General features: G+C 32.5%; 2 protein-coding genes across 3 annotated transcripts; one reads left to right on the top strand and one right to left on the bottom strand.

The window, feature by feature from the left end:
• Window positions 1–102: 102 nt before the first annotated feature.
• Window positions 103–3,051, bottom strand: LOC131014757 (GABA transporter 1-like). The gene is made up of 7 exons (XM_057942844.1): window positions 2,804–3,051; window positions 2,244–2,474; window positions 1,777–1,874; window positions 1,264–1,450; window positions 987–1,117; window positions 678–911; window positions 103–598 (listed from the first exon to the last, which is right to left on the bottom strand). The coding sequence occupies exons 1-7, from the start codon at window positions 2,904–2,906 to the stop codon at window positions 218–220; spliced, it is 1,365 nt and encodes a 454-aa protein (XP_057798827.1). The 5' UTR covers window positions 2,907–3,051; the 3' UTR covers window positions 103–217.
• A 19,467-nt stretch (window positions 3,052–22,518) lies between these two features.
• LOC131014755 (uncharacterized) lies at window positions 22,519–25,626 on the top strand. Of its 2 annotated transcripts, none has more exons than XM_057942841.1 (6): window positions 22,519–22,714; window positions 23,121–23,705; window positions 23,864–23,952; window positions 24,049–24,148; window positions 24,626–24,832; window positions 25,233–25,626. In XM_057942841.1, the coding sequence occupies exons 2-5, from the start codon at window positions 23,160–23,162 to the stop codon at window positions 24,755–24,757; spliced, it is 867 nt and encodes a 288-aa protein (XP_057798824.1). In that variant the 5' UTR covers window positions 22,519–22,714; window positions 23,121–23,159; the 3' UTR covers window positions 24,758–24,832; window positions 25,233–25,626. The 2 variants fall into 2 exon arrangements, with proteins under 2 accessions (XP_057798824.1, XP_057798825.1); XM_057942842.1 differs by having other exon boundaries at window positions 22,530–22,714; window positions 25,275–25,626.
• Window positions 25,627–27,019: the final 1,393 nt, after the last annotated feature.

Genomic DNA, 27,019 nt, shown 5'->3' with positions numbered 1-27,019 from the left:
AGTTTTTAGAATAGAAGTAATGTATAAAACGAAAATGCAGGAAATTTAAAGCACATTCTAAAAGATGCACATTCGTTCTTATTTTGATTGTACTAAAAATAAATTTATAACCTTCTAAGATATAGTACTATAAACTAAATGTTATTACAAACCTTTTTTTTGAACTGATATTCTTATAAACTCATAATAACAAAAAGAAAATATTTATCGTGCATTATCACATGTTAGCAAACAGTTTGTAAGTTTTGGCATCCAGAATGATTTGGCGGACAGACGCAACTGCCCCAACGGCGACCAACACGGTAGAAACGGCGGCGATGGCAGTGTTGACCCAAAAGATTAAGCTCCTTTTAGAAGGTTTGAATGCCACGTTATATAAAACCATAGGTAAAATGAAATCTAGAGGAATGATGCCGAGTGCGCCGGCCAACGCCATCATGTCACCAAAGAAAGGAAGCATCGCCGCCACCGTGGCCGCAGACGCCACCGATAATGACCGGAAAACGAGCCGCGGAACCACGTTGCGCCTCGAAAATTCCGGCTTCTTTGGGTCCGCGAACTTGCGCTCTATAACCACATTCGTTGGTTGCATGTACACCTATTAAAGCATTTGCATGCATGTCAAGATCTCTATTCAAACTCATATTAATAATAAAACGAGTGTTGGGAAATCTTACTAAATTGACAGCTGAGATTTGGATAAGAGTGAAGACATAGATGATGAGGAGAAACCATTTGGGGAGCAAGGGCTGTCCATCAACAATGAAATTAGAGAGAATTGACGGTTGTGATTGATTTCCAAATGCCCAATATCCAGAAATGGCTACGCCGAAGAAAGTTGATATCACCACCGAATAACACACCAATAATCCTTTATACATCTTGCCTGTCACTGGTGGTGCGATAGTGGCCTGCCATGCAGATTCTCTCTATTTTAATTTATCATATTCAATTATCAATTTATGAGTAGGAGTGAAATCAATTACCTGTATTTCTGGAATAATACCATTTCCATAAGCAGTGGAGATGATTGAGATAGCGTTGAAGATACCAAAAACAAGATTTATGCTTTTCCCGCTCACTGTGTAATCCGTTTTACTCGCTTTGTGAGAATGTCCTACGCCACGCCAAAATTAATATATTCAATTTCATCACTAATAATTGGAAAACTAGCTAGATTTATTTAGCATCAATTAACGAAAAAACTAAATTTGTGTAAATGAAAACTTTTGTGTTATTTGACATCACAAACTATATTAGTACCTATATAAACAGCGCCAGCTGTGGTACAAGCACAATAAGCAAGGCACAAAAAAAGGGAAACAAGGTTGATGTGTCTTAGAGAATGAAATGATGGCATTTGAGCCATGATTAGGGTTAGCCCTCCAAATATCGCTATGAATTGATGAAGTTGCATGCTTCCATTTGGTCTAGATAGCAAATAAATATACTGCAAAAAAATAAGTGTCAACTGCATTGTCTATTTCATTAAAAAAAAAAAATCAAGTTTACATAAGTGCTCCAGCTTTCGTTTTGTCTCATTTAATTTATCGGCCTCGATTTAAATACTTTGATAGTAAATAAAAACAAAAAGGCCTAACGTTCGATGCGTGATTGCAGATTAAATATATTGTTTAAATAAATAAACCCTTTTCTTTAATGCCCTTTTTGCTTTGAGAATAAATGTAGAAGACAAAATAATTGTAATCTTGTTTGTGTGAAACTACAGAGAAGCCCACAAAATCCAATTAATGGGCCAAAAGGAGAAGGCCTAACCTTAAGGCTCTGCCCACCAAGAAGTGTACATGCAATTACTGCAAAGTAACATATGCCTAATTGAAGTGGGCCCACAAAGTAACGTCCCCATGCCGGCCCTATCAGCACATTACAAAATAATAGAATATTCATATTCCAAAATCAAAGTCAATAAGTCATCGAGCTATGTAAGAAAATTCAAATAAAATAATTTAATTCTAGGACTAGGAGGATAAGAAATGAAATGGTTATTTATTATTTATCACATAAAAAGAAAATAAAAGAACCCCCTCCCCCCAAAAAAAATATATTATAAATATCTAAAGCATATGAATCATATTCTACTCTTTTTTTTATATATAAATTACATAAGTAAATAAATAAATTTAAAGATCACGCGATAGACTCAAACCCAGGACTTCAGACCTTGAACAATAAATTTATGATACTTAATACTAATGTTACAAAATACAAATATAAAACATTACCTAAAATATCGTGGGCCATGTCACGGAATCGGAGATGACGCCTTCCAAGTTGTGCGAAGTGCTCCAAGACAATAGAGAGAAGGCTATAGGAGTAAAACGTGATGAGTCCGGCAGCCGTGAGGCAAAGAAGGCCGCCGCTCCACCCCAATAAGGTGAAGGCGAAGGGCAAGCTCAGCAGCACAGGCGAAACTATAGCCATCGTTAGATGGCAACCGCAATGCAGCCATGAACCTATAAACGTAACCAATATTTACTACTTATGTTCGCCTCAATTTTGATTTATAACTTTAACATAGGAGAACTTAATGTATCAAAGGTTAAATAGAATTCATGATCCTGTAAAATCTTAATTTGTACCATATATATATACAGGATTTAGGGTAAAATAAAAATTCTGAAATTCTCTATTAATTCAAGAAAACCAACACAACTAATATAAGAAATAAGAAGGTGACTAATAAATTTATAGATTATCGTAATATTATGTCGGCACCCATGACACGAGTATAATTAACAAAAAAAGTTTTTTCCCTAAAAAAAAAGGTGATTTGGTTGCTGACCTCGAGATTTAAGGACAAAGAGGGCGCCGGCGTCGAGATTCCTAGAATCATTTTCACCACCTTCAGGGAATCTTCCGGTGGAATCCACTGCAAGAGTTCCCATTCTCTCTCTCTCTCTAAGGGGGTGTGTGTGGAGGGAATTTTAAGTGCGTTACGTTATTGATAGATATTCATGGTCAACGGAGAAATGGGGAAGTACATTATAAACAGTGACACTCAGATTTTTTCGACGGTGCAATACTTCAAGAATTTCAACATCATGGGTAACTAACATAATATAGTATATATAATACGATGATATAATGAAATGAAAAGGAAAAGGAAGACTTTCTAGGAAAAAGAATTACTACATAAAATAAATTAAGCAGTATGAAAGATTGGGCCAGACTCTTTGAAAACTGTTTTGGAATTATATATACTCATTTTATATACTTGAATTGTTGAATGGATTACAGTGTTCTGTTTTTAGTGATCTTTAGCTGAAAGCCTGAAACTGTGCTACTATTCTCTGTATTTACAATATGGTGTTGATATTTCTGGTTGTACAAGTTTGTAAAACAGTAGGTGTTGCTTTCTTTGATGATTTCAACTATTTTTATTTGTTTTTTCTGGTATACTAGTATTATACCCGCGCTACGCACGGTCTAAATATTCATATGTATTTATAATACATAATAGGAGTATTGTAGAATTCTATAAATGTATTTAAGTTATACAAAAAAAAATACAAACTAATGTCTAAAAATTGAATCATAAATTCTAATAATTTAAAGTATAGTATTGTTAGGGTGTGTTTGGTAGCCATGCTTAGAAATGATATGATTTTCTTTTAAAAACTAACCAAAAAAAAAACACATCACATCCTAATCATCTAGTGACACGAACTCTCAACTTTGGTATGCAGGAGTGCAATTAAGAGGGAATGAAATGAACTAAGTAATAAAATTTCTATGGTTGGTATTCATAACGAATGGAATGACAAATCCTTAATTGATTCCATTCTTATGGTTGGTAATGATAATAACATGAAATAAAAGCTTCTTCTTTTTTCTCAAAAATCCATTTTACCCTTTACACTCGTCGAGACATTTAGTTTGCTTTTTTTTTTCATGAGAATACGTCTTTTTAAAATAAATATGTTACCACAACAAATTATTTCTCTAATCAAACTTTTGAATTTGTTTTTTTTTTCGTTCTGATGCATCACAAATCCACACATCCTCTCACATATTTATATACTGATGTTTGATTAAATTATTATTAGATTTATTATTTTAAAATAATAAATTATTAGATTTATTAAATTTAGAGATGGCAATCGGGTACGACGGATACGGATAGTGACTATCCATACCCATATCCACGAACTAAATGAATAGTGATTTTTAACCACGAAACTATCCATGGATATCAAATGGTATCTAAACTCGCCACCTGCGGATACCCGCTACCCATCAGGTATCCGCGAACTCGCTATCCGGCGGGTATCCGTCACCTGCTATCCGCCGGATACCCGCGAAATAGAATTTAAAATTGCGATCTGCTCGTTGAAAAATTGTGATTATTCAATGCGTATTTTATTCATGAGTATTATTAATTTATTCATTGTAGTATTTTCATTATTCATAATTTATGATTAATATATATTGTTCACCAAATTATTTTGAAACAATAATATGGTTTATAAAAAAAATATTAAACATGAAGCTTTTTGAATAAACGGCATAAAATTATGAATATTCTAGTAAGGATGTTTGAATATTGATCAAAATGAACCGATTCTAAGCTTATTCATTGAATATATATGACTTTGTTTATTATTGTTATATTTTATTAGGTAATCAAATCATGTTTTAGAGTGATACATAACAATTTAGTAATCAAAATAAACTGATTCTTAGCTTATTTATTGATTTTTTTTACTTTGTTCATTACTTTTGTATATTTTATTTAGTTATCAAAATGAATTTGTTTGATATTTTTTTTATGAATAAACTAATATATAATAATAATAATAATAATAATAATAATAATAATAATAATAATAATAATAATAATAATAATAATAATAATAATAATAATAATAATAATAATAATAATAATAATAATATGCTTAGCAAAAGTGAAGAAAACCCAATATTCACAAATGAATCACACGTCGCAAAAATATTCAAATGAACCACACGTAGAAAACCCAATAATGGTTCCAAGTGACAAAAATATAAAACCCAGAATTTTTAAATGAATCACACGTATATATATAATGATTCCAAGTGGCAAAAATATAAAACCCAAAATTTTCAAATGAATCACACGTATACTATCTCATTTATAATAAAAGAAAAAAGAAAAAAGAAAAAGAAAACACGTAAATCTTCCAAGAAAATAAAGATTGTTGGTAACTTAAAAATAGATAGAATCGGTTACAAATAAATATAAATTTACATAAATATCCAGTCCTTAAACATAAGTAACCGTATAATTAAAATAAATAAATATATAAAAGGCGGAAGACCTATTAACCGTCAGATGTAATCAAATCAAAGGCTATGATCAATTCTTCATTCTCAAAATATTTACCATTCAATATATATATATATAGGGAGAAGATCCATGAAGAATGATAAGTAATTTGAGAATGAAGAATTAATTCTAGTCATTAGATTAGTATAATCTCACGGTGCAGATTTAATAGATTATGTAGTAGGCGTTTTTAATTTTAAGGTTATATAAGTAATTTTGTTTTTTAATTAACCGTATCTCATTATATCAAGTTGACCGAATCTCTTTTTTGGGTGGAGTTATGAGATATCCATAATTTTTTTTTTATTTCCTCAGTAACCGTCTTTAATTTTTATTTTTTTTATCAATAAAAGTGAAATAAATTAAAAGTAACCGTCTTTAATTAGTTTATGATTTTTACCGTTTTTTCTACCCTAAAGGTAGTCATTAGTATAATTTTCGTAGCTTTTTCTTGTTTTGTCATTTGAAGATGGAAGAAGGTATTTTGTTTTTGTTATATTAATTTGTTTTTTTTTGTTGTAATTAGTTTCGAACATATGCAAACATAATTAAGTTCATTTTTTGGTGGTTTTTGTGACACCCAAATCCATTTTAATTTTAAAAGAAAACGCACGCGGAAAATTATGACTATAAATAAATATTTGATGTGAAAATAAAGAAATAAATTTTTATTTAAAGTATATTACTCAAAATAACATCTTTAGTTAAAGCTAAATACAAAATATTTGACTTTCAGAAAGTGAAGGAGCTTAATAAGCTAAAATGAGGCGGTGGAGTCTAAAATTAATAGAAAGATTTTGTATTTCACAAGATTGAGAAAGAAAATTGAATGGCTGAGGAGGAAACTTAAACCGGAAGAATCAAAATTTGTGGCTGAAAATGATACTGAAATTCTACAAAATTAAGAGAAATTTTCGATCATATCATAAAATGTTATGGGCTTTCTAAACTTTCAGCCCATTAATATAAATAAGGCCCAAATCTACAAGCTTATAAAAATATTATAAGTAAGGCCCAATTTTTGAGCAATAAATTTTCATTTGCTAAAATTATACAATTTATAACTTAAAATTATCTATCTAACTAGGGGCGCGACTAGATTTATCACAAACTCGACTAATATATATATATATATATATATATATATATATATATATATATATTAATAACTCGAAACTATAATAATTTTCAAATAAAAATTACAAAGGAACTAAACGGTTTTGGACTGTGACAGTTTTGTTCGTAATTTTTTTAAGCTTGTTCTAAATGTTTTTTATAAAATTTTTACATTTCAACAAATATAATTCAAAAGTTTTATTTAGATGTTCGTAATTTTTGTACGCTTTGTTCGAAATATTTTTCATAAAATAAATTTTCAATTCTCAATCATATGTCAATAATATTATTCTGTAATGAATAATCATAATTTTTTAATGAATGAAACATAATTTTTCAATGAACAAAATACAAATTGTACTTACAAAAAATTACAATTTGTAAATTCACAGAAATTGTGATTACTGAATATTCATGATATAATAATCTGTAATGAATATTAACAATTTTTCAATGAATAAATGACAATTGCTCAATGAACAGAACAATTATCCGATGAACAAAAAATTAAATCTATTAAACACGAAGCTCTGTGACTCGGCAAGGCGGCGGCTGTCTTCTACCATATGCCAATTGGGAAATCTTCATATACTTTTTCATCGGCATAAAACTCAAGATCTATAGATAAAAATCGAATCTTTATCAAGAAACATCATACCAAATCATGTTGGGAAAGTGACAATCAATTAAAGAACTCACCAATAGCAGAATCGGAGCTATGAACGTGTGCTGCAATATAAACGAAATCAAAAATATCACAAAACTAACTCAAATCCAAAGAATAAAGCAGTAGAGTCGCTGAATATCATAAATCTAAGCTGTCGCGTTCTTCGATGCAGTAGGCAACATACAAAACTAATTAAAAAATATTAAAATGATGATAAAAAAGAATACAAAATGCTGTACAACTTTACTATCTAAAAAAAATGCAGTATAACTGTTTTGAAAGGCAAAATGGAGTACAACTTAAACAACCCTAATTTTAATTGTAAAGTAGCGGTGCTTCTCATCTTCTTTCTATTTCTTTTTCAATTTCTTCTTTCTCACTCTTGTAAAGCTGCGCCACTTCATCTTCTCTCTACTTCTTCTCAATGTTTTCATCCTCTGTGTCTCCTTTTCTCCATTAACACCTCCATCAACCCTAATTCACGTCGCACACACCACAACACACTCACGCACACACACCTGTCAAATACACACAATCACTCACACACACAAACACTAACACACATTCTTGCACAAAACACACAACACACTCACACTCACACACTCACACTCACATATACTCTCACCATCTCGGCTACTCTTGTGCCACGTCGCGCCGGCGCCGTTGCTGGAACACTACAAAAAAAAAACGGTTTTTAGTGGCAACAATACGAGTGACGATCATATTTCTGTCACTACAAATAGCTTTTCAGTGACAAAAAAAATCGTTGTCACAAAATAATGTATCAGTGACAAAAAAATTTATTGTCGATAATTTTTGTCACTATATATCAGTGACCAATTGAGTGTTGTAACTATAAATATGCATGTAGTGACGGTACGATATACCGTTGCAAAATAGTGTAGTAGTGACATATTTAATTGTTGTCAGTATTTATTGTCACTACATGTTAGTGATGATCTTATTTTTATCACTACAAAACATATGTATAGTGACAATATTATGTATCGTGACAATATAATGTAATAGTGATAAATTATATTGTTGCGGATATTTAATGTCACTGTATAGTAGTGACAATTATATTTTTATCACTACAAGTTTGAATATAGTGACAACACGTATTAATATCACAAAATAACATAATAGTGTCAAATTTTGTTGCTGTCATTATTTATTGTCACTATATATTAGTGACACTTGTTAATTTGTCAGTATAAATATTTTTATAGTTACAATAATTTATTTTCGTCACAATGATTATAACAGTGATGAATTGTATTATTGTCATTATTTAATGTCACTATACGTCTGTGATGATTGTTAAATTTGTCACTGCAATCATATAAATAGTGACAATATATTATGGTGTCACCGCAAAGTGCAATAGTGACATACGATATTAATTATTCTTATTTATTGTCACTAAATTTCTTTGTTAAGTTGTGACAGTCGTTTCACTCGTCACCAAAAAATTCATTAGTGACAAACTTAATTGTTGGCGGGATGTATTGTCACTATATGTCACAAAAATAACAATGATATTATAAATATTAAGAAATGGGATGATAATATACAAATTAATTTGTATTTTAATATGAATTAGTTTGTAATTCTTCAACCACACTACTGCACATTAAACGTGATCACGTTTATAATAAAAAAAGCATAATGCAATGAATTGATATGCTAATATCAGGCTTTGGTTCACAAAGATTATTGCTCAGAAGACATGATCAAGCTAATTATGAAATATGTGTATTGCTCAGAAAACGTGATCACACTTATTATGAAATAAGGAGTATTGCTCAGAAAATGTGATCACGCTTATTATGAAATAAGAGTATTGCTCAGAAGACGCGATCAGTAGATTTGCATAACAAAATCAGGAGATATACATGGAAATAGTCAAAAAAAATCTAAAACAAATCTCAATAGAACGATGAACTTGTTTCGAAATTAATTGAAAAGGATGGTACTTAAAAAGAAATGAAAAAAGAGACATGGAATTAGCTTGAAAGAGTCCAACGACATTAGAGATTCTTATAAAATAATCCTAGATTTATTTTGATATTTATTTTATTTTTCAATTTTTATTTTTTATTTTGCGAATTATATGTTAATTTTATTTATTTCTACTAATTTAGAGATTCCTTTCAAAGTATTCCTAGATTTGTTTTCATTTTTATATTTTTTTCAATTATTTAATAAAAAAATTCGAAGATGATTTAAAAAAAAGCGAAATACAAGAAAAAAAGGTGTTTGGTGGATTTGAACCTGAGACACCAATAATATGTGAGTTATACTTTGCCACCTTGTCCGATAGTGGCAACCGCATTAGTGAAGCGTTAGAAAGAAAAATAAAATTAATCATATGATGGGGCATCGATTGAAAAAATAAATAACATATACTTGGATTAAATGTATTATAATAATCCAGTAAATGCTATATAACAATAGGAAACAAATTTTAATTAATTAATTAAAATAAATTAGTGAAGTTCAAAAAAAAAAATTGTGAATACAATGTAATTTTGGTTGGAAAACTATATAACATATACTTTAAGAGAATGTATTATAATATTTTATTGAAGTCGAAATAATTAAACTCAACGTTCATCAAGTTTAATTACATAATTGAAATAAATTAGTGAAGTTGAAAGCAAAAATACAATATAATCAATCCTACGTAGAGATTTTACTCGGAAAACTATATAACATATACTTTATTAAAAGCCATATGATAATAAGAAAATGAACTACTATAGTGTGAGTAACGAAACAGAAAATTTTCAACTGAATCATGCGATGAGATTTTGCTCGAAAAACAATATTACATATACTTTATTGTAATATATTATAATAAAGTATTGTATTATATTACATGTTATATGGTTCTCCGAGCAAAATGCCATTGTATGATTCAATTTTTTTTTCAAATTCACTAATTTATTTCAATTAATTAATTCATCTCTATTTCATTGAGTATAATTATTTCTTATTATTATATCGCGTTTAATACTATATTATAATTCATTGTATTAAAGTACATGTTATATAGATTCCGAGCAAAATCTCTACGTAGGATTGATTATACTTTAATAAAATTTCCTTCATTATATATATCTTATAAAATTTATTTTTATTACAACTTCACTAATTAATTAAACTTCATTTCATCGAGTATAACTATTTCGACATCGTTACTCACACAATAGTGGTTCATTTTGTTATCATCATATCGATTACAATACTTCATTATAATATATTCAAATAAAGTATATGTTATATAGTTTTTCGAGCAAAATCCCATTGTATGATTCACTTGAATTAATTTTTTTTTTCCATTACTCACACTATAGTAGTTCATTTTCTTACTATTATATCGCTTTTAATAAAGTATATGTTATATAGCTTTCCGATAAAAACCCCATCATATGATTCGTTTTTTTATTAAAACTTCACTAATTTAATTCAATTAATTAATTCAACTTCATTTCATTGAGTATAATTATTTCGACTTCATTATTTACACTATAGTAGTTCATTTTTTTTATTATCAAATCGACTTCAATACTATATTATAATACATTGTCTACAAGTTTTATAACGAATAGTTGAATCGACCTGCTATACATAGTCTTGCAAGTGAAATACATTCATATCAACCATTTCACCTCATTTTATTATATTTTTCCTCAAAATCACTAATTTACTTTAAAATAATTAATAAATATTTATTTTATAACGAATAGTTGAATCGACTTGTAATACATAGTCTTGCGAGTGAAATACATTCATATCAACCATTTCACCTCATTTTATTATATTTTTCCTCAAAATCGCTAATTTAACTTAAAATAATTAATAAATGTTTATTTTATAACGAATAGTTGAATAAAGAATTTGTTATACATAGTCTTGCAAACGAAATACATTCATATCATGATATCAACCATTTCACCTCCTTTTATTATATTTTTCCTCAAAATCACTAATTTAATTTAAAATAATTAATAAATATTTATTTTATAATGAATAATTGAATCCACTTGTTAAACATAGTTTTGGGTGCGAAATATATTCATATGAACCATTTCACCTCATTTTATTACGTTTATCCTCAAATTCACTAATTTAACTTAAATTAATAATTAAATTTTAATTTTATAACTTATATGTAGAACTTTCCAAAAGAATATATATGTAGAGTTTGATTTAGCTTATAATATGAATTAGTTCGTATTATATTCTCTATCAAAATTATTGCAAAATAAACGTGATCATGCTTATAACAAAAAAAAGCGTGTATAATGATTTGGCGTCAATAATATGTTTTGTTTTACAATTTGACCAAGAGTATTTAACAGAAAACGTGATCACGTTTATTACCAAAAAAAGGCAGACTTAATTAGCAGTGTCTTCAATATTTTTAGAGGCAATCCGTTAGTATATCTAAAAAAAAGAATTAAATTTATTTTGAAAAATATATGAAACGTGAAATTTAAATTTTTGGAGAAAATCTAAAACATAAAACTTACCGCCAATATCAAATATTTACCGCAAAATATAAAAGAATACATATTCACACGTTCTCATCCACTCACGTTCTCCCACTTCAGTCACCACTCAACAAATTAAACCCTATTCTTCTTCTCTCATTCTCAACTCACGTTATTCACTTTGCAGCAAATTTCTATACTTCTTCTCCTCATTCTCGTCTAAATCTTTGCTCTCCTGCAAACTACAAAATTATATTATTTTCTTTTGCATCTTCCCAACATCATGTCAAACGATCGCATCGTGAACACCTCGTGTAAGTTGTTATTTTTGTTCATTGAATTTTTTTCCTTTTCAATTTTTTGATTTCTTTATATGAGAAATAATATATTTTTTCTCTCTAGCTACAGTTGATGAAATGGATGAAGATTTTCAAGAAGAGTTGGTGGAACCATCAATGGAGGAAACAATAATTTCACAACACGATACGGCTAATGGTTTTATTATTAATTTCATGTTTGTATGTAATGTATATTCGTATTGTGATTGGTTAGCTAAACCATAATATATATTTGATATAAGTGCGCCCAAACGGAAAGTCAGAGGTGTTACGAAAGGCTTATCACTCCAAAAGAAATGTCAGCGTACTCCAAAATTAGACGTGATTATACATCCGACAAGAAATCGGATTGTTGGCGAGAATGCTAAAGACTTCAAGACGGAAGCGTGTATGATGGTAAAACAATTTGCACAAGTTCAACACCCTCGTTGGAAAGACATCCCAATGGAAAACAAGAGGAAGATGTGGATTGGAATGAAGGTATACAAAATATTTATTTTCAGTATCAATCGTTCATTCCATGAAATTAGTGGGAAAGTTTTCTGTGTTATCACGTTTATTTTGTGTTTTTCTAAGCAATCACCTTTTTCTTGTAGCAAAAGTTTAATCTGGAAGAAGACGTCCACGTCAAAAAAGTAGTATTTCACCAATTCAATCGCCAATATAGGAGTTACAGGCATAAGTTGCACGTGCACTATCTTGAAAACAAGGGCGAAAGAACTATCTTGGATAAGTCTCCACATGGAGTAAATCGTGAAGATTGGAAACTACTAATTGATTATTTTGAGAGCGATGCATTCAAGGTAATAGTTTTTTTTTTATTCAAGCTTGGTTGTGGTTGATAATGTTGATATACTTTGTTCGATCGACATTGATTTTATTTGTGTGGTATGTGATCTTTTGGTAATTTGGTTTCAATGAGCATATTTAGATTCTTGAAGCATAGTATGAACTAGACATGACCATGCCTATTGTGTAATTGAATGTTTAAAGCAATTTTGAAATATACATGACCACGCCTATTCTTCATTTGTCTACTGAAAGCTATTTGTAAAATATGCGTGATCATGTTTACTCTTTTCTGACCAACTGTTGAAACTCATGTGGAATATATGTATGATCATGGTTATTCTTAGATTGTCTTACGTCTTTTTTTGGCTGCTGAAAGCTAATTGTAAAATATGCGTGATCACATTTACTCTTAAATTGTATTCTACCACACTGTTGAAACCTATTTTGAAAATATGCGTGATCACGTTTATTCTTAGATTGCCTTATGTCTTTTTTTGATGTGTGATCACGTTTATTCTTAGATTGTCTTATGTCTTTTTTTGCTGCTGAAAGCTAATTGTAAAATATGCGTGATCAAGTTTACTATTAAATTGTCTTCTACGCAACTGTTGAAACTTATTTCGAAAATATGCGTGATCACGTTTATTCTTAAATTTTATCATATGTCTTTTTTTACTGCTTAAAGCTAATTGTAAAATATGCGTGATCATGTTTTGAAACCTATTTCTAAAATATGCGTGATCATGTTTATTCTTAGATTGTCTTTTGCCTTTTTTTTGACATGTTTCACGTGTACTGTTTGAAGAAAATTAGTGGGAGAAATAAAGAGAATAGACAAAAACTTACAATGAATCACTCATGTGGAACAAAATCCATTGCCCAAGCTTGCTATGAAGAGGTACATGATTATTAATGTTTGTCCAATCGAAATAGTGCATATTTGAATTATATGTTGTTAACATTAACATGTTTACGATATTAGCGTGATCCTGAAACTGGCGAGGAGCCTACTCGTACAGCCGCATGGAGAAAAAGTCGATACAACAATGAGAAAAAACAATGGGTTGATGATGCTTCTAAAGAAGTTTATGTGAGTGCATATTTCTGTTTATGTGTACATACATATGTATGAAGTACAAATTCTAATATAAATTGTTATGTTCAGGAAAAGCTTATTATGTGTCAAAGTCTACCAGAAGACGGTGGAGAACCTATGACCAAGGATGAAGCATTCATAAAAGTTCTTGGAGAAGAAAAATCTAGCAGATTACGTGGATGTGGAGATGGGATCAAGCCAACTTCTAAAAGAGGAGAAAAGATAAATCTTGATCTTCAAAAGGAGAATGAAGAATTAAGAAAACAAAATCAAGAATTGACAACTCGATTTGAGTCCTTAGAAGCTCAAGTTAGTAACAATGAAGTCAACCTACAGACTCAAGTCGAAGCTGTTTTGAGAATGCAGCTCCCAGGTCTCATGCAAAGCTTGAGTCAAAATAGTGAAACTCTAAATTCCAATTAATGTCGTTTAGGTGTCTTTTAATGTATTTATTTCCAAACAATGTGATATGACGTTTAATGTGTTTTATGAAATATATTATTTTAATTTAATTTTCTCAATTTTTATATATATATTTCATATTTTTAATGAAAGAAGAATTGATAATATTGTATATTAACTAGCAAATTAGATAAAAAAAATATTAAATATGATGAATAATTTAAATTTAGTGACAAATTGTATACTTGACATTATATTAATATTGTGACAACCTTCAAAATTATTTTCCATCACTAAATTATTATCAATTTGTGACACTAATTATAGTGATAATAATTTATGTCACTATAGAATTTCTTTTAGTCACTATATTAATTTGTTTCAGTGTTGAAATAGATTTGTCACTAAAATAATATTGTTATAATGACAATAAAAAATATTTATTTTGTGACAACTATACTGCGTGACATTATTACAGAATAGTAGTGACGATTGTATCATGTGACTAAATCGAGTCGTTTTAGTGACGGTAGCCACACGTGACTATATACAAATTGTTTTGGTGACAACTATAGAATGTGACTAATTTATGTGCTTCTAGTGACGATAAAGACATGCGACTACATACCAAATTATATAGTGACAGTAAATAGACGTGACTAATTGATGGAGTTGTAGTGACGATAAAAAAAATGTGACTATATATCGAATAATTTAGTGACAATTATAATGTGTGACTACATAAGTGATTTATTGTGACAAATAATTCATGTCACTGAAACAATGAACTATAATGACGATCATTGTACGTGGCTATAAAAATTCTATATTGCGATGACTAATTATTGTCACAACATCATCATCTTCAGTGACAAGATCCTCTGTCACTATACTTCAATATGTAGTGACGTTATTTTTGCTGTTGTCACTAATACTTTTAGTGTCGGTGCATACAGTCTCGACTCAACGACGAACACAAAAGTCGTCACTAAGCACTTATAGTGACAATTTTGATACATACAGTGACAAAAAATGTCGCCACTAAAAACCGTTTTTTTTGTAGTGCGCCTCTCTCCCTCTCTGCCTCCGACATCTCTCCCTCTCTGGCCATCTCTCTCTCGTCACCTCGCCGGAATCCATCCTTCCTCGCCGTCTGCCCCTGTTCTCCAGATCTGGCGCCGGGGCCGCCCTTCCATCCATCTCCTTCGCTCTCTTATCAGAACCAAGAAGAGAGAGAAAAATTATTCATTGTGAAAAAATGTTGTTTGATCTAATCTGATATTTATAGGCATGAGATATCAACTAATTAATTGGCTCCAGATGTTGGATGTGCACACTGGATAATAGTGAGATGGATATGCACACTGGATAAAGAATTGCTGTTGTTGGCGGAAATGCACTGTGCATTAATATTCTTTAGATGTGTAAAGAAAAGGAAAAATATTAAAATATTAAAAGCCAAAACTGCAGATTTTTTCTAAACCCAACAGATAATCGGGCAATAACTTTTGGGCTAAAGGAGGCTGCAATTGGCGGGAAACACATTCCCCCACAAATCTTTGCTTTAATATTAGTATAGATAGATTTCAACTATTTTTATTTGTTTTTTCTGGTATATTTATGGAAAATTAAATTATCCCAAAACTGTTTGCTTGACTTGTTTTTACTTGTTAATTAGTAAATTATATGTTCAGCCAAACATACACAAGATTGGTGTTCAACTAAAATTGAAAATGGATGGATGACAATTGAACTTTTAACTATGACAAAAACTTGCGTGCGGGCGACTATTGCATGAATGAGGCAACCACACATTCTCTAATAGGACACGCGATGAAGGACTGAAACCTAGAATCTCAATCCTCAGATATTGGGCATTAACCCCTACTGTTAGGCTAACACACAACACACGCATATGTGACTTTGCTTAGATGTAATTCAATTTTTTTTATAAAAATAAAAAAGAGATTTTATGAGATTGAGAGAGCGCCAAGAATGAAAAAGAGAAGAATAATCGAAGATAATAGGGTTTGTGGTGATGGCCGCCGAATTCTGGAAGGCAAGAGGGGCGGCGTGAGTGAGAGATAGTAAGGAGGGAATTTTAGTGGGTTTTTTTAATAGGCTTCTTAATTTAAGAAGCTCGTAAGTGTCTTATTAGCTATTTTGCTTTATTGCCGCATATTTGCTCTTTAACTATTTGACTGAAATTAGAGATTGCTTATATCTTCGGAAACAAGTAAAATCCCTTGAAAAAAACTCTCTCTGACATCACCTCGATCAGAGGGGTGGTGACCATCGCCGATCAGATGTTTCGCCCATTTGATTTCCCATCGCCGATCTGATTTGATTTCCCATCGCCGATCAGATGTTTCGCCCATCGCCGATCTGATTTCCGCCCATCTGATTTCCCATCGCCCATCTGATTTCCCAGAACTCAGCGACTTCGCACGCAGGCGTTTCGCCCATCGCCGATCCGCCCGATCCGACTCATCGCCGATCCAGCAGCGCCTCCAGTCGGAGCTCGGCGTGGCGGAGAGATCAAGCAGCAGTCGAACATTTACTGTTCAGCGACGACTTTTCAAGCAGCGCCTCCAGTCCGGAGCTCGGCGTGGCGGAGCTCGAGAAATCCAGCAGGAGATTCAGCCTCATCGCCGATCCGCCTCAACGCCGATCCAGCAGCAGTCGTCCAGCAGCGGTGCTCCGCCTCATCGCCGGGCAGCAGCGAGTTCGCCGCGCCACCAGCCCGGCGTTGCTCGCTGCACACCGGCCGTCTCAGTTCGCTGCTGCTGTGCCCGTCAGCCCGGCTCTCGGAGCAACCTCACCGCAGCTTGAGAGAAGCGACGCCATCGACGTCGCGCGGCCTCGACGTTCGAGGCTCAAAGCTGCGTCGAAGGAAAGCGGCGACGTCGTCACAGATTGCCTCCGTTTGTGAGAAATGGCATCGCTCCAGCCTCCCCTCCAAAATTACCCGATTGTGTCTAATAACTTTGCTCCTGTCAGTCGATCATCATCGCCACTCCACAGTTCTACTAGGGATTTCACCACTACTGATCAGACGACAATGAACTCTACGACAGTAATGACGGCGCTTCTCTTCCCCGAGTCTGGGATCACGATGCCTCCGAGCATCACTGTCACAGATAGTTCGGCGGAGAATGCTAGAGCTACTGCTGATGTTTCGTTCCCGAAAATCGCTGCGGTGATGACTGCCCATACTGTCGGTGTCTCTACTCAGGCCGATGGTCCTAAGGGCCTGATCCCACCTCGCTCGATCGGGACTGCCCATCCGAATGTGCTCAGTCCACCGTCTGCTTCTTTTGCAGATAAACTGAAAGCTAGGGATGGCAGTCCGACAGAGCAAGTTTCCAAGCCTAGGGACGTCCCCGCTCATGACTTTACAATCCTCCGGCCAGAGTTGGTGGATCTCAAACGTTGCCTTGTTTTAGAGCCTTCTTTCCACCAACGACAAGTCCGGCGTTTCGCCCATGCGGTTCACGGCCGGCTGATCCTCCGCAAAGGTGAGTCACCTCGGTTTGCAGCGGATCTTTGGCAGGAACTTCAGCAGCTTTGGAAACCGTCTGTTGGTTGGTCGATTCATCCTCTCGGAAAAGGTTACTTCACTTTTAATTTCGCCACCGACGAGGATAGGGCAGCGGCCTTCGCTAAAATGACTTGGCGTCTACGCTCAGGTATACTCCATCTCCAGGCTTGGGTGCCGAATTTTGATCCCTACAAAGCGAATTCAACCCTTGTTCACGTATGGATTAGAATCTTTAACTTGCCACATGAATATTGGCACCCAGAGGTTCTTTCCGGGATCGCACGAGAAGTGGGTACGCCTATCTTGATTGATGGTCAGTCTGCACAGGCTCATGTGGGTCACTTTGCTAGAATTCTTGTTGAGTTAGATGTTTCGGCTGATATTCCTGAGGCTTTAGATATTAAGTGTGGCGACATTGATTTTACTGTCAAGTTTGTATATGAGAATTTGCCTTATTACTGCTCGGTTTGCAAGGTTGTGGGACATATTTCTAACGAATGCAGAAGGAGGAAAACAAACACGACCGAGGAGGGCTTTACGGAACATCAGGGCCGGGAACGTGGTCAGTCCAAGGTAGATGACCACAGGGTTCATCCTCGTCCCTACACCGGAAATCACGAATCTCCAGCAAGGGCTGGAAAGGCTTTTGCTGAGGTTGGACAGAAACTGAACTCTTCTTCAGACTCTCCTACCTCATCCAATCCCTTTGCTGTGTTGGTTTCTCTAGAGTTGCAAGATGAACATAGACTTGTTTGTGATGATAACATGGAAAAGCCGCCATCTGATGGAGGCCGAGCTTCAGATGCTTGCATCTATCAGGACAATCAGGATAGAAAGGATTTGGAACAGCTTGAGTCAGATGACGAAAAGAACCAAATTGAGGTAGTGGACCAGGAACACGAGAGGACTTCTGCACCTTTGGTTGTTCAGCCGCTTGCTGTGATGACTGACAACAACGATTTGCTCACTTTGACTGGGACGACAGGACCCATTTCTCGTAGACGAGGGCGTCCGAAAGGGGCTATCAACAAGAAGGGGAGAGTTTCTGATTCTTCTATCAAGCACAGGCTCCGTCGTATCATAATGAATGGCATGTCCTCGGATTTCCAAAACTCAGCACGCCGTGATGATATGCAGGGCCCAGGTCTTGACACTTCTTCGCCTGTGGAGTTCCTGAATAAAGTGAAGTATGCTCAGTCTAGAGGACAGATTCTGCAAAACTTTGTGATCAACTCCGATAACTCTACCGATGCAGCCCATGCTATGTCGGTTGTGGCCTCTAAAAAATGGGGCGATATGTTGGACGATGAAGATGACGATGTTTTAGACGAGGACGACCCTCTTAAAATGTTCTCTTAGTCTTGGTTTCTTTTTTTTTTTGGTTACCCGGGGTTTCTTGCGGGTGCTTTTGCTTGTTTCCTTTGTCTCTGGTCTCTCTTTTTTCTTTTCTTTTTAATAAAATTTCTATTTCAGCAGAGATTGCTTATTTCTTCACACGCACAACTTCAATATCTACAGAGCAAATATATATGTGCACAACTTCAATATTTATAGAGCAAACATATATGTGTATGTTGTTATCTCTATTTGGATCATTTGACTTTTTTTAGATGCCTTGAATATTGAATATTTATGATAAAATGTGTGTGCAAATTGTTATCTGTATTTGATAATCTAACTAGTTTGTTGTGCGTCGAAATTCGACGGAAATTAATTATTATATATAAATTTTATTAATAATAATTTTAACTTTTAAATATCTAAGTAAAAAAAAATCACTACTCTTTCTCATTTTAAATTTATAATACTAATATTCGCAATTACTTGACTATATTTAAATTTATCGAATATCTAAATCATCAATATAAATTGTTACGATAATTAATTATCCATCTCAACTAACACTCTGGAACATTTCAAAATAATCATTTACAATAAATAGTAAATAGTAAAATATTATCAATATAGAAAATTTCACATAAGCATGTATATAATCTTTTATTTAGATTTTACCATTAGTGAAGTCACCCGAAAAAATAAACGTGGATTCATGAACATGTATATGTGCGTGTTAATAATAGATAGTACAAATAATAAAGAAACAATGTAGTCAAATGGCCATAATGAAGATTGAAAATCAATTTTTGGCCCATAATCTTAAAACATCAAAATATGGCCATTAATTAGGTGGTGTGCCTAATTTGCCCTTTTTACTCGGCCGCTGGGGTGATTGCGCGACCGCTGGATGATTGCGTGGCCGCTGGAAGCTTATGGGTGAGTTGCGCGCTCGCGGGGAAAAGTCATCGCCCACTGCGCGTATGACACTAATAGTGCCATAAGTGCCATACGCATCATTTTATTACTTGGTTTTATTTTGGATTTTCGTTGGCACTTATGCCAAAAGAACCATTTTAAACACTTCCCCGTATGGTTTAGATGTTCCATTTAGGGTTTATGTTCGATTTAGAGTTTAGATTATCCATTTAGGGTTTAGATTATCCATTTATGATTTTTTGATTCTATTACTGTTGTTTCTGTTGCACGTATGGCACTTATGGCACTATTAGTGCCATAAGTTCCAAAAGGACCATTTTACTTGGTTTTATTTTGGATTTCCGTTGGCACTTTTGGCACTATTAGTGTCATAAGTGCCAACGAAAATCCAAAATAAAACCAAAGTAGAATCTTGGCACTTATGGCACTAATAGTGCCATAAGTGCCTAACCCGACCCGGCACGCGACCCGCGTGCCTAATCCTACTCGGTCCGCCCCATTAAGGGTAAAAACGTCCAAATCAATAAAAATGGCCAAATTTTATGTTTTTTCAATGCGTGGCCATAAATTGTGTTTTATGCTTCATTTTGGCTACTTCAAAATTTTACTCAATAATAAAAGCTATACAATCTATATACTCATTTAACATTTATATATTTTTACCCGTGTCAAACCCGATTAAAAAAGTAATTTTAATCCATTCTCAACTTAAACATTTATAGATAGTACAAATAATAAAAGCTATACAATCTATACACTCATTTAACATTTATATATTTTTACCTGTGTCAAACCCAATTTAAAAAGTAATTTTAATCCATTCTCAACTTAAACTCATAACAATTAAATAACAATTGAAAAACACAAAATATATTTAAATTCATGATAAGATGAAACAATAAAATAACAATTTGTTTTTATAATTTTTTTAGTAGGTGAGTGGAGTTTGATTAGAAGTAGAGATTGATTAGAGAATTGAAGATTTTGATTTTGACATCCTCGAAACCAAGAATTTTTACAACAACATTTTTTTAAATGATTTTATGAGCAACAGTTAATTTATAAAAATAACTTTACTATATTTTGTGATAATTTCCAACATATACCATTCGCTATCTAGAGTATAAATTCAATTATCAAAATATTGTGACAATTTATAAACTTTTATAACTTTAAATTTTATAAATTTTGAAACTTCTTATTAAATAAGATTAAATGGTGGAGCTTATTAGATTTCTAAAATAAGCCTATAAGTCAAACACCTCAAATTAGAATGAACACTATCGTAATTAATGGAATACTTTTATATGTTGAGTTCTTGTAGTGTTGATCTTAGTGACACTCAATTATTTTATTCTCATCTTATTTTAGTAATTATGTTTGCTAATATGTTATTATTATAAAAATTATAGTAGGATAAAAATTCTAATCTATATATACATATTAATTTATGAGTATGAAGTGATAAACTTAAACTAATATTACATAATAAAATAAAATGCAAGCATAAATATTTTTTCGATATGGAAATTGATTAAAAATTTAGAAAAAATTAAGAATGAATGAGAATTGAGGAAAATTATATTGGAGTAATTATACAGCGCCACATAGGATTGAATTTATTTTGCTTTAATATATATATAATATATATATATATATATATATATATATATATATATAGATTCGCTATCTATATTTGATCATCTAATTCTTTTGGGAAACTTTGAATAGTGAAGAGAATTTTGCAGTAAAAAAAATTATATCTCAACTCTTCAGATTTCCAATTATGATTTTGATACTGATTTTAGAACTATATAAAAACCTCGATATATAATTGTAGGAAAGATCGGGCTTAAGGCTTGGACGTGCATGATATTGGGCGGCTAAGATGAAGCGATTTTATTGATTCTTGATTTTTTTTTTAATCTCAAAATTCAAATGCAGAATACATCAACATATCAAATCAATAAATAAAGATGTCAAATCGATAAAAATATAGTATTAGTTCACGAAACTAACTAGAATTCACGAAACTACAAAACTAAATAAAGATATCAAATCTATAAAAATATATTTATTTTTATTCAAAATTATTGTGCCTTCAAAATCTTTATTGACAATATATCTTATTTAATCTTGATTTCATAAAATTTCAAAATTAAATAAAAACATCCAGTTAATAAAAATAAACATTGACAAAATCTCGTGCCTACACTCGTGGAAATTTTTTTGAGCGTGTCGCATGAATATTTGTGATTTAAAGGCAATTAAATCGAAGTTATGAAGAGAATAATACTTGTTGGTTGAGTTGAAAGTTGAAACAGAAATCCGAGAAAATTTCCACCCCTAGGCCCAGTTGCCCAAAGTCCAAGCCCACCCAACCTACGAAATCTCAGTTGAAATTACCAAATTGCCCACGCCACCCACAACTTCTTCCCACTAAGCCGCCAACACTATATAAGGCTCATAACACGAACTCCTCTTTTACCACTCTTCACTCTTGAAACCGCCTTCATCAACCGCTCTGCTTCAGCTATTCTCCGCCATCAATGGCCAAAACTATCAAATTTTAAGTCCAATAACCGAATTCCTCATCGGAGGCCGCTTCCAGTATACCCGCCGAGAGCCGCACCCAATCCAATCACCGTCGTCTCTGTCAGGTCGTTTCTTAGTTCGCTATTCTCCGCCATCAATGGCCAAAACTAAAAATTTGAGCTTTTTCTTTTTCTTTTGAAATGGGCTTGATGATTTATGTCTCCTGTTCTCATCGTATGGTTTTTGTGGGCTGTATCGAGGAATCAAGATTCTCTTTTTAATTGTCTGTACTGTGATGAGGTGTTTCGATCAGTTGATTTTTCTTGAATCATGAGTGATATGTTCATAGGAATGATTCTTTGAGGAATTGATGCTACCTGCCAAGAAATCTTTAGGTGTGACATTACTGATTTGATTGATGATGATTGATGAATCATAGGGTGATTGTTTTTTAGCTGCAATGCTGTTGTGTAGTTTACATTGTAACTTTTTGTTGATTTTTTTGGTTGGGATTGTTGTGATTAATCTTAGGTGATTGATACAAAGAGGAAGATAAGTTCTACAGAAAGTATGAATACGGTGGAAACCAAAGTTGGTAGTTTATGGAAGGGCTGTCACAACGACAATGCTGTGCGTTCAGGTAGTCGAAAAAAGGAGAGTATGGAGCCTGAGAATTTGGAGAATGGAATGGCAGAATTGGTTAGGTCTGTTGGTATCATTGGACAAGAGATTGCAATTGATGTAGGGAAGCCAACATGGCGGATTATCAGATGGGACGACTCCAATCATTCTTGGGAAGAACTTGATGCTGACAGCGATGATGGATGCCCGTCAAAATTCTTGATTCAGTGCCTTAACTCAATTCAGAATGCTCTGGAGCTTAGTCCTGAAGAAGGCAGACCTTTTTTCACTAATTCTTGGGGGTATGAGTTTTGGAGTTGTTACAACAATGGAAATGATGTATTGGATACGGATGGAGTTTATTCCAAGATTGAGAAGATTGCTTGGATAACATCAACTGCCACTGATTCCATCTCAATGAAGGAGAAAGAGGGTGTATCGTTAAATTGCCCTTTTCTTTTATATCTTGTGCCGTCTCAAGACATAGCTTGCAAGGTTGTTGATTCTTCTTGACATGCCTCCCCCGTTTATGCTAAATAATGGTTAAAGACATTGTATTTATGTGGCAACTAGCATTATGTTATTACCTCCATTGACTTAATTAAAAGCATAATCTAATTATTACTATATTTTATCTCATCGGGTATGGTCAGGTACTTGAGGTCTGCAAGCCTTTGGAAGCTCTTGGTGTATGTACATTGTTTTTGCATTCTGGTATTTCCATAGATCTCCAAATTCAAAGGTTAGCACCCCAGCAATGTTATCAACTTTGCCATTGACCATGTTTAATCCTTCTAAACTAGTCTTTCGGTTGCAATATAATGTTTGCCCATGGCAGTTTAAAGACTTCTGAGCCCGAGTTTATAATCTCCACCCCAGAGAGGCTCCTGGAGCTTTTGTCCTTGAAGGCTGTCAACGTATCGGATTTATCCTTAATGGTAGAATTCAATCAGCCATCTCATTTCTGGATGTTTGCCAGCTTATTATCAAATTAATATTTTCCTTTCTGACGTCATGTTTTCCATATGCCTGCTTAGTCATTTTTTCTTCAGTAATAAAGTTAAAGATTGGTTAATCTCTTCAGGGAAAGACCATTGATAGAAACATTCAGATATTTGTTTCTTTTATGTGTCAATCCCAATTAGGCAATTACTGTTAATTTGATATTTGATATTAGGCAAGCTTTTCTTTCTCAACATAAACCTACTCGAGATTCTTCTTGACTATTATTACTTTTCTTTGGAGCTTATGGCTCGTGTTGCAACTGGAACTCTTGTTTGCATTGCATTTTCTTGCATTTCAAGTGTTACTTAATTCATTTAGGCCAGTAGCCCTCTATTTGAGTTGTTTTTGCTTCTGATTAATAATTAACACAAACACAGGTTTATTTTACCTAGTTACTTTTGTAATTACAGGTTATTGATGGACTAGAAGTCCCTTTTGGAGGCACTTACCTTGATGCTGTCAAATCAATGCGGCAATTTATCTCTGGAAATACTCAAACTGTTATTTTCTGTTCTAAAGCTGCTGGAGGATCAATCTGCTAATGATTTGTCGGTGCTTCTGTTAAACGTGAAATGTGATCATCTCAAATTTTTTGAAGCGGATGATAGCTATTATGGGTATGTTTTCTGATGCCTGGGATCTCGCATATCTTATGCTGCTGCATCGCACTCTTTTTAACTTGCATAGTTTTCTTAAAATAAAATGGATGGAAATTATTTTGGACTGCTGTATTATGCATTTTAGATTTATGAAGGGACAACCATTACCTTCTTGAAAACTACAAAAATTTACCGGTTTTGTGTGATAATATATAAGATTTGCATCCCCTGATCTGAATAATTCATTGAGTTGGACATTATTGAACATATAGTCCTTGTGAATGATTCGACAATATGAAGATCTCCACCATCATTATCTAAAAAACTATATTTTGGATATCTTGAAGCGTCTCTTGAGATCTCATTCGAGTGACTTCTCTTCGTCTGTTACAATTGGCTCTCTTTAACTATGTGGCAGGGCTCAAAGAGTTAGTTCCAATAAGTTTTTCTTATGTTCCAGTCTGGCTAGATTGCATACAATTTTGATGCTGCTTCATGCACAATAAGAGGTGGTTTCAGTCTTTTGAGGACTTCGCTTTGTTCGTGGCACGAAGAAATTTTTACATTCCGACTACAACTGCAGACAGATATTGAACGTTACAACGACGTGTGAGTTTATGTCACATACAGAAACATTTAGTTTCTTTAGCAGAAATAAGTAAGTTCTGCTAATCATTCATTATTTCTTTTGTTGAAGAGTTTAAGGGCAGAAGTTTTGTGGATGTGTTTCTCCTACTTCTTTGGGTTTGTGAAGACAATTTTTTGGTGTGACACTATTATTGCCAAATGAAGAAAGCTTGATTATGGTTGCATGGATTATTTTGTTAAAGTTATTTTTCTTTTTCATTTTTGGGAAATAAAGACATTTGTATTACCTGTATTATGTGAAATTTATTTACGCATCAAAAAAAGTTTCTATGTTATATAGGTATATTTGGATCGGCGTAACTCATATTTCATTTAAATTTGGTAAGGGTTAGTAGGTTCATTTAAAATTCATGTTGTTCCAAAATTTTCAAGTTGACGTGTAACTCATGTTCGTAGATTTTTAATTATAATACAAGTAGATTTGTAGGAAACACAACAGTATCATTTACTAATTTCTAAAACTTAATGCTAACCTTTTGTACTGCAAAGTCTTGATATGCGTAATTTTGTAAGTATTTTTGCATTTGGAGGATTTACAATCATTCTTTAACTTTATTACTTTAATCATGGTAAGAAAATTACCCATTTGTAAATCTTGAAATAGAGTTTTGGTGAAATAAAATAAATTTGGCGTTATCTTTTGGCAATTGAGATGTATCATTAAGAAATAATACAATTTAATAGTGGGATTTGCACTAATGATCTTTTAGAAAATAGAAACTTTTTCTATTTTCTATATCAACTTTGTTACTTGAACAAGGTGTGATTGACAAGAATATTTTGCTTTTAAGGTCACACGTTAAGTAAATTGTAATGACCGTGATTAATTGAGTTGTACCAATTCGTAAAAATAAATTTATTGTCAAGATTTTTATCTAACAATAATGAGACACATTATTTTTTATTTCTTAAGTCTACGACAAATTTAAAACAATTTTTTTTCCTTTTACAAAAAATTTGTCACTTTCATTTATAATAGTAGAACTTATACAATTTAATTCACATTTAAAATGTGATTCTTACCTCACCCATAATTTTACTCATATTTTATTAAAGTTTATGTCATTTTATAATGTGATAAATGTTTTTGTGGATGAAAAGAATAATAAAGCCAATATAAATATAAAGTGTATAAAATTGAAGTGACTCAAAGACAACATCAGCAATCATTTTCAAGCGTATTATTAACACAAAATACACGTGCAAACAATTTATTTCGAAGTTGACTATAAATGCAAATGTTCTTTTCATCTTATTTTGGCATGTATTCTTTTCTACATCATCTAATTTTTTTTTCTAAGTCATCTAATTTAATTTGGTCTATTTCATTTTTGGATAATAAATTTTTATTAATAAATTAACATAATTTTAAACTGTAATTTTATTCTTCTAAATAGTTATACCAAAAAAAAAGACAAATGTTCATTGACTGTCGAATTGATAATTTTATATATAACGACAAATTCAATTAGAAGTATTTTTTATATTTAAATCAGATACTGTGCAATATGATTACGATTCAAATAAAGAATTTACTCCAAGATGTAGTGTGTGGGG

The sequence above is a fragment of the Salvia miltiorrhiza genome, chromosome 3 (genome assembly GCF_028751815.1).
Source record: "Salvia miltiorrhiza cultivar Shanhuang (shh) chromosome 3, IMPLAD_Smil_shh, whole genome shotgun sequence".
In the NCBI taxonomy this organism is placed as follows: Eukaryota; Viridiplantae; Streptophyta; class Magnoliopsida; order Lamiales; family Lamiaceae; genus Salvia; species Salvia miltiorrhiza.
Note: the sequence above shows the minus strand (reverse complement) of the source record. Positions and strands in the feature narration are given on the sequence as shown.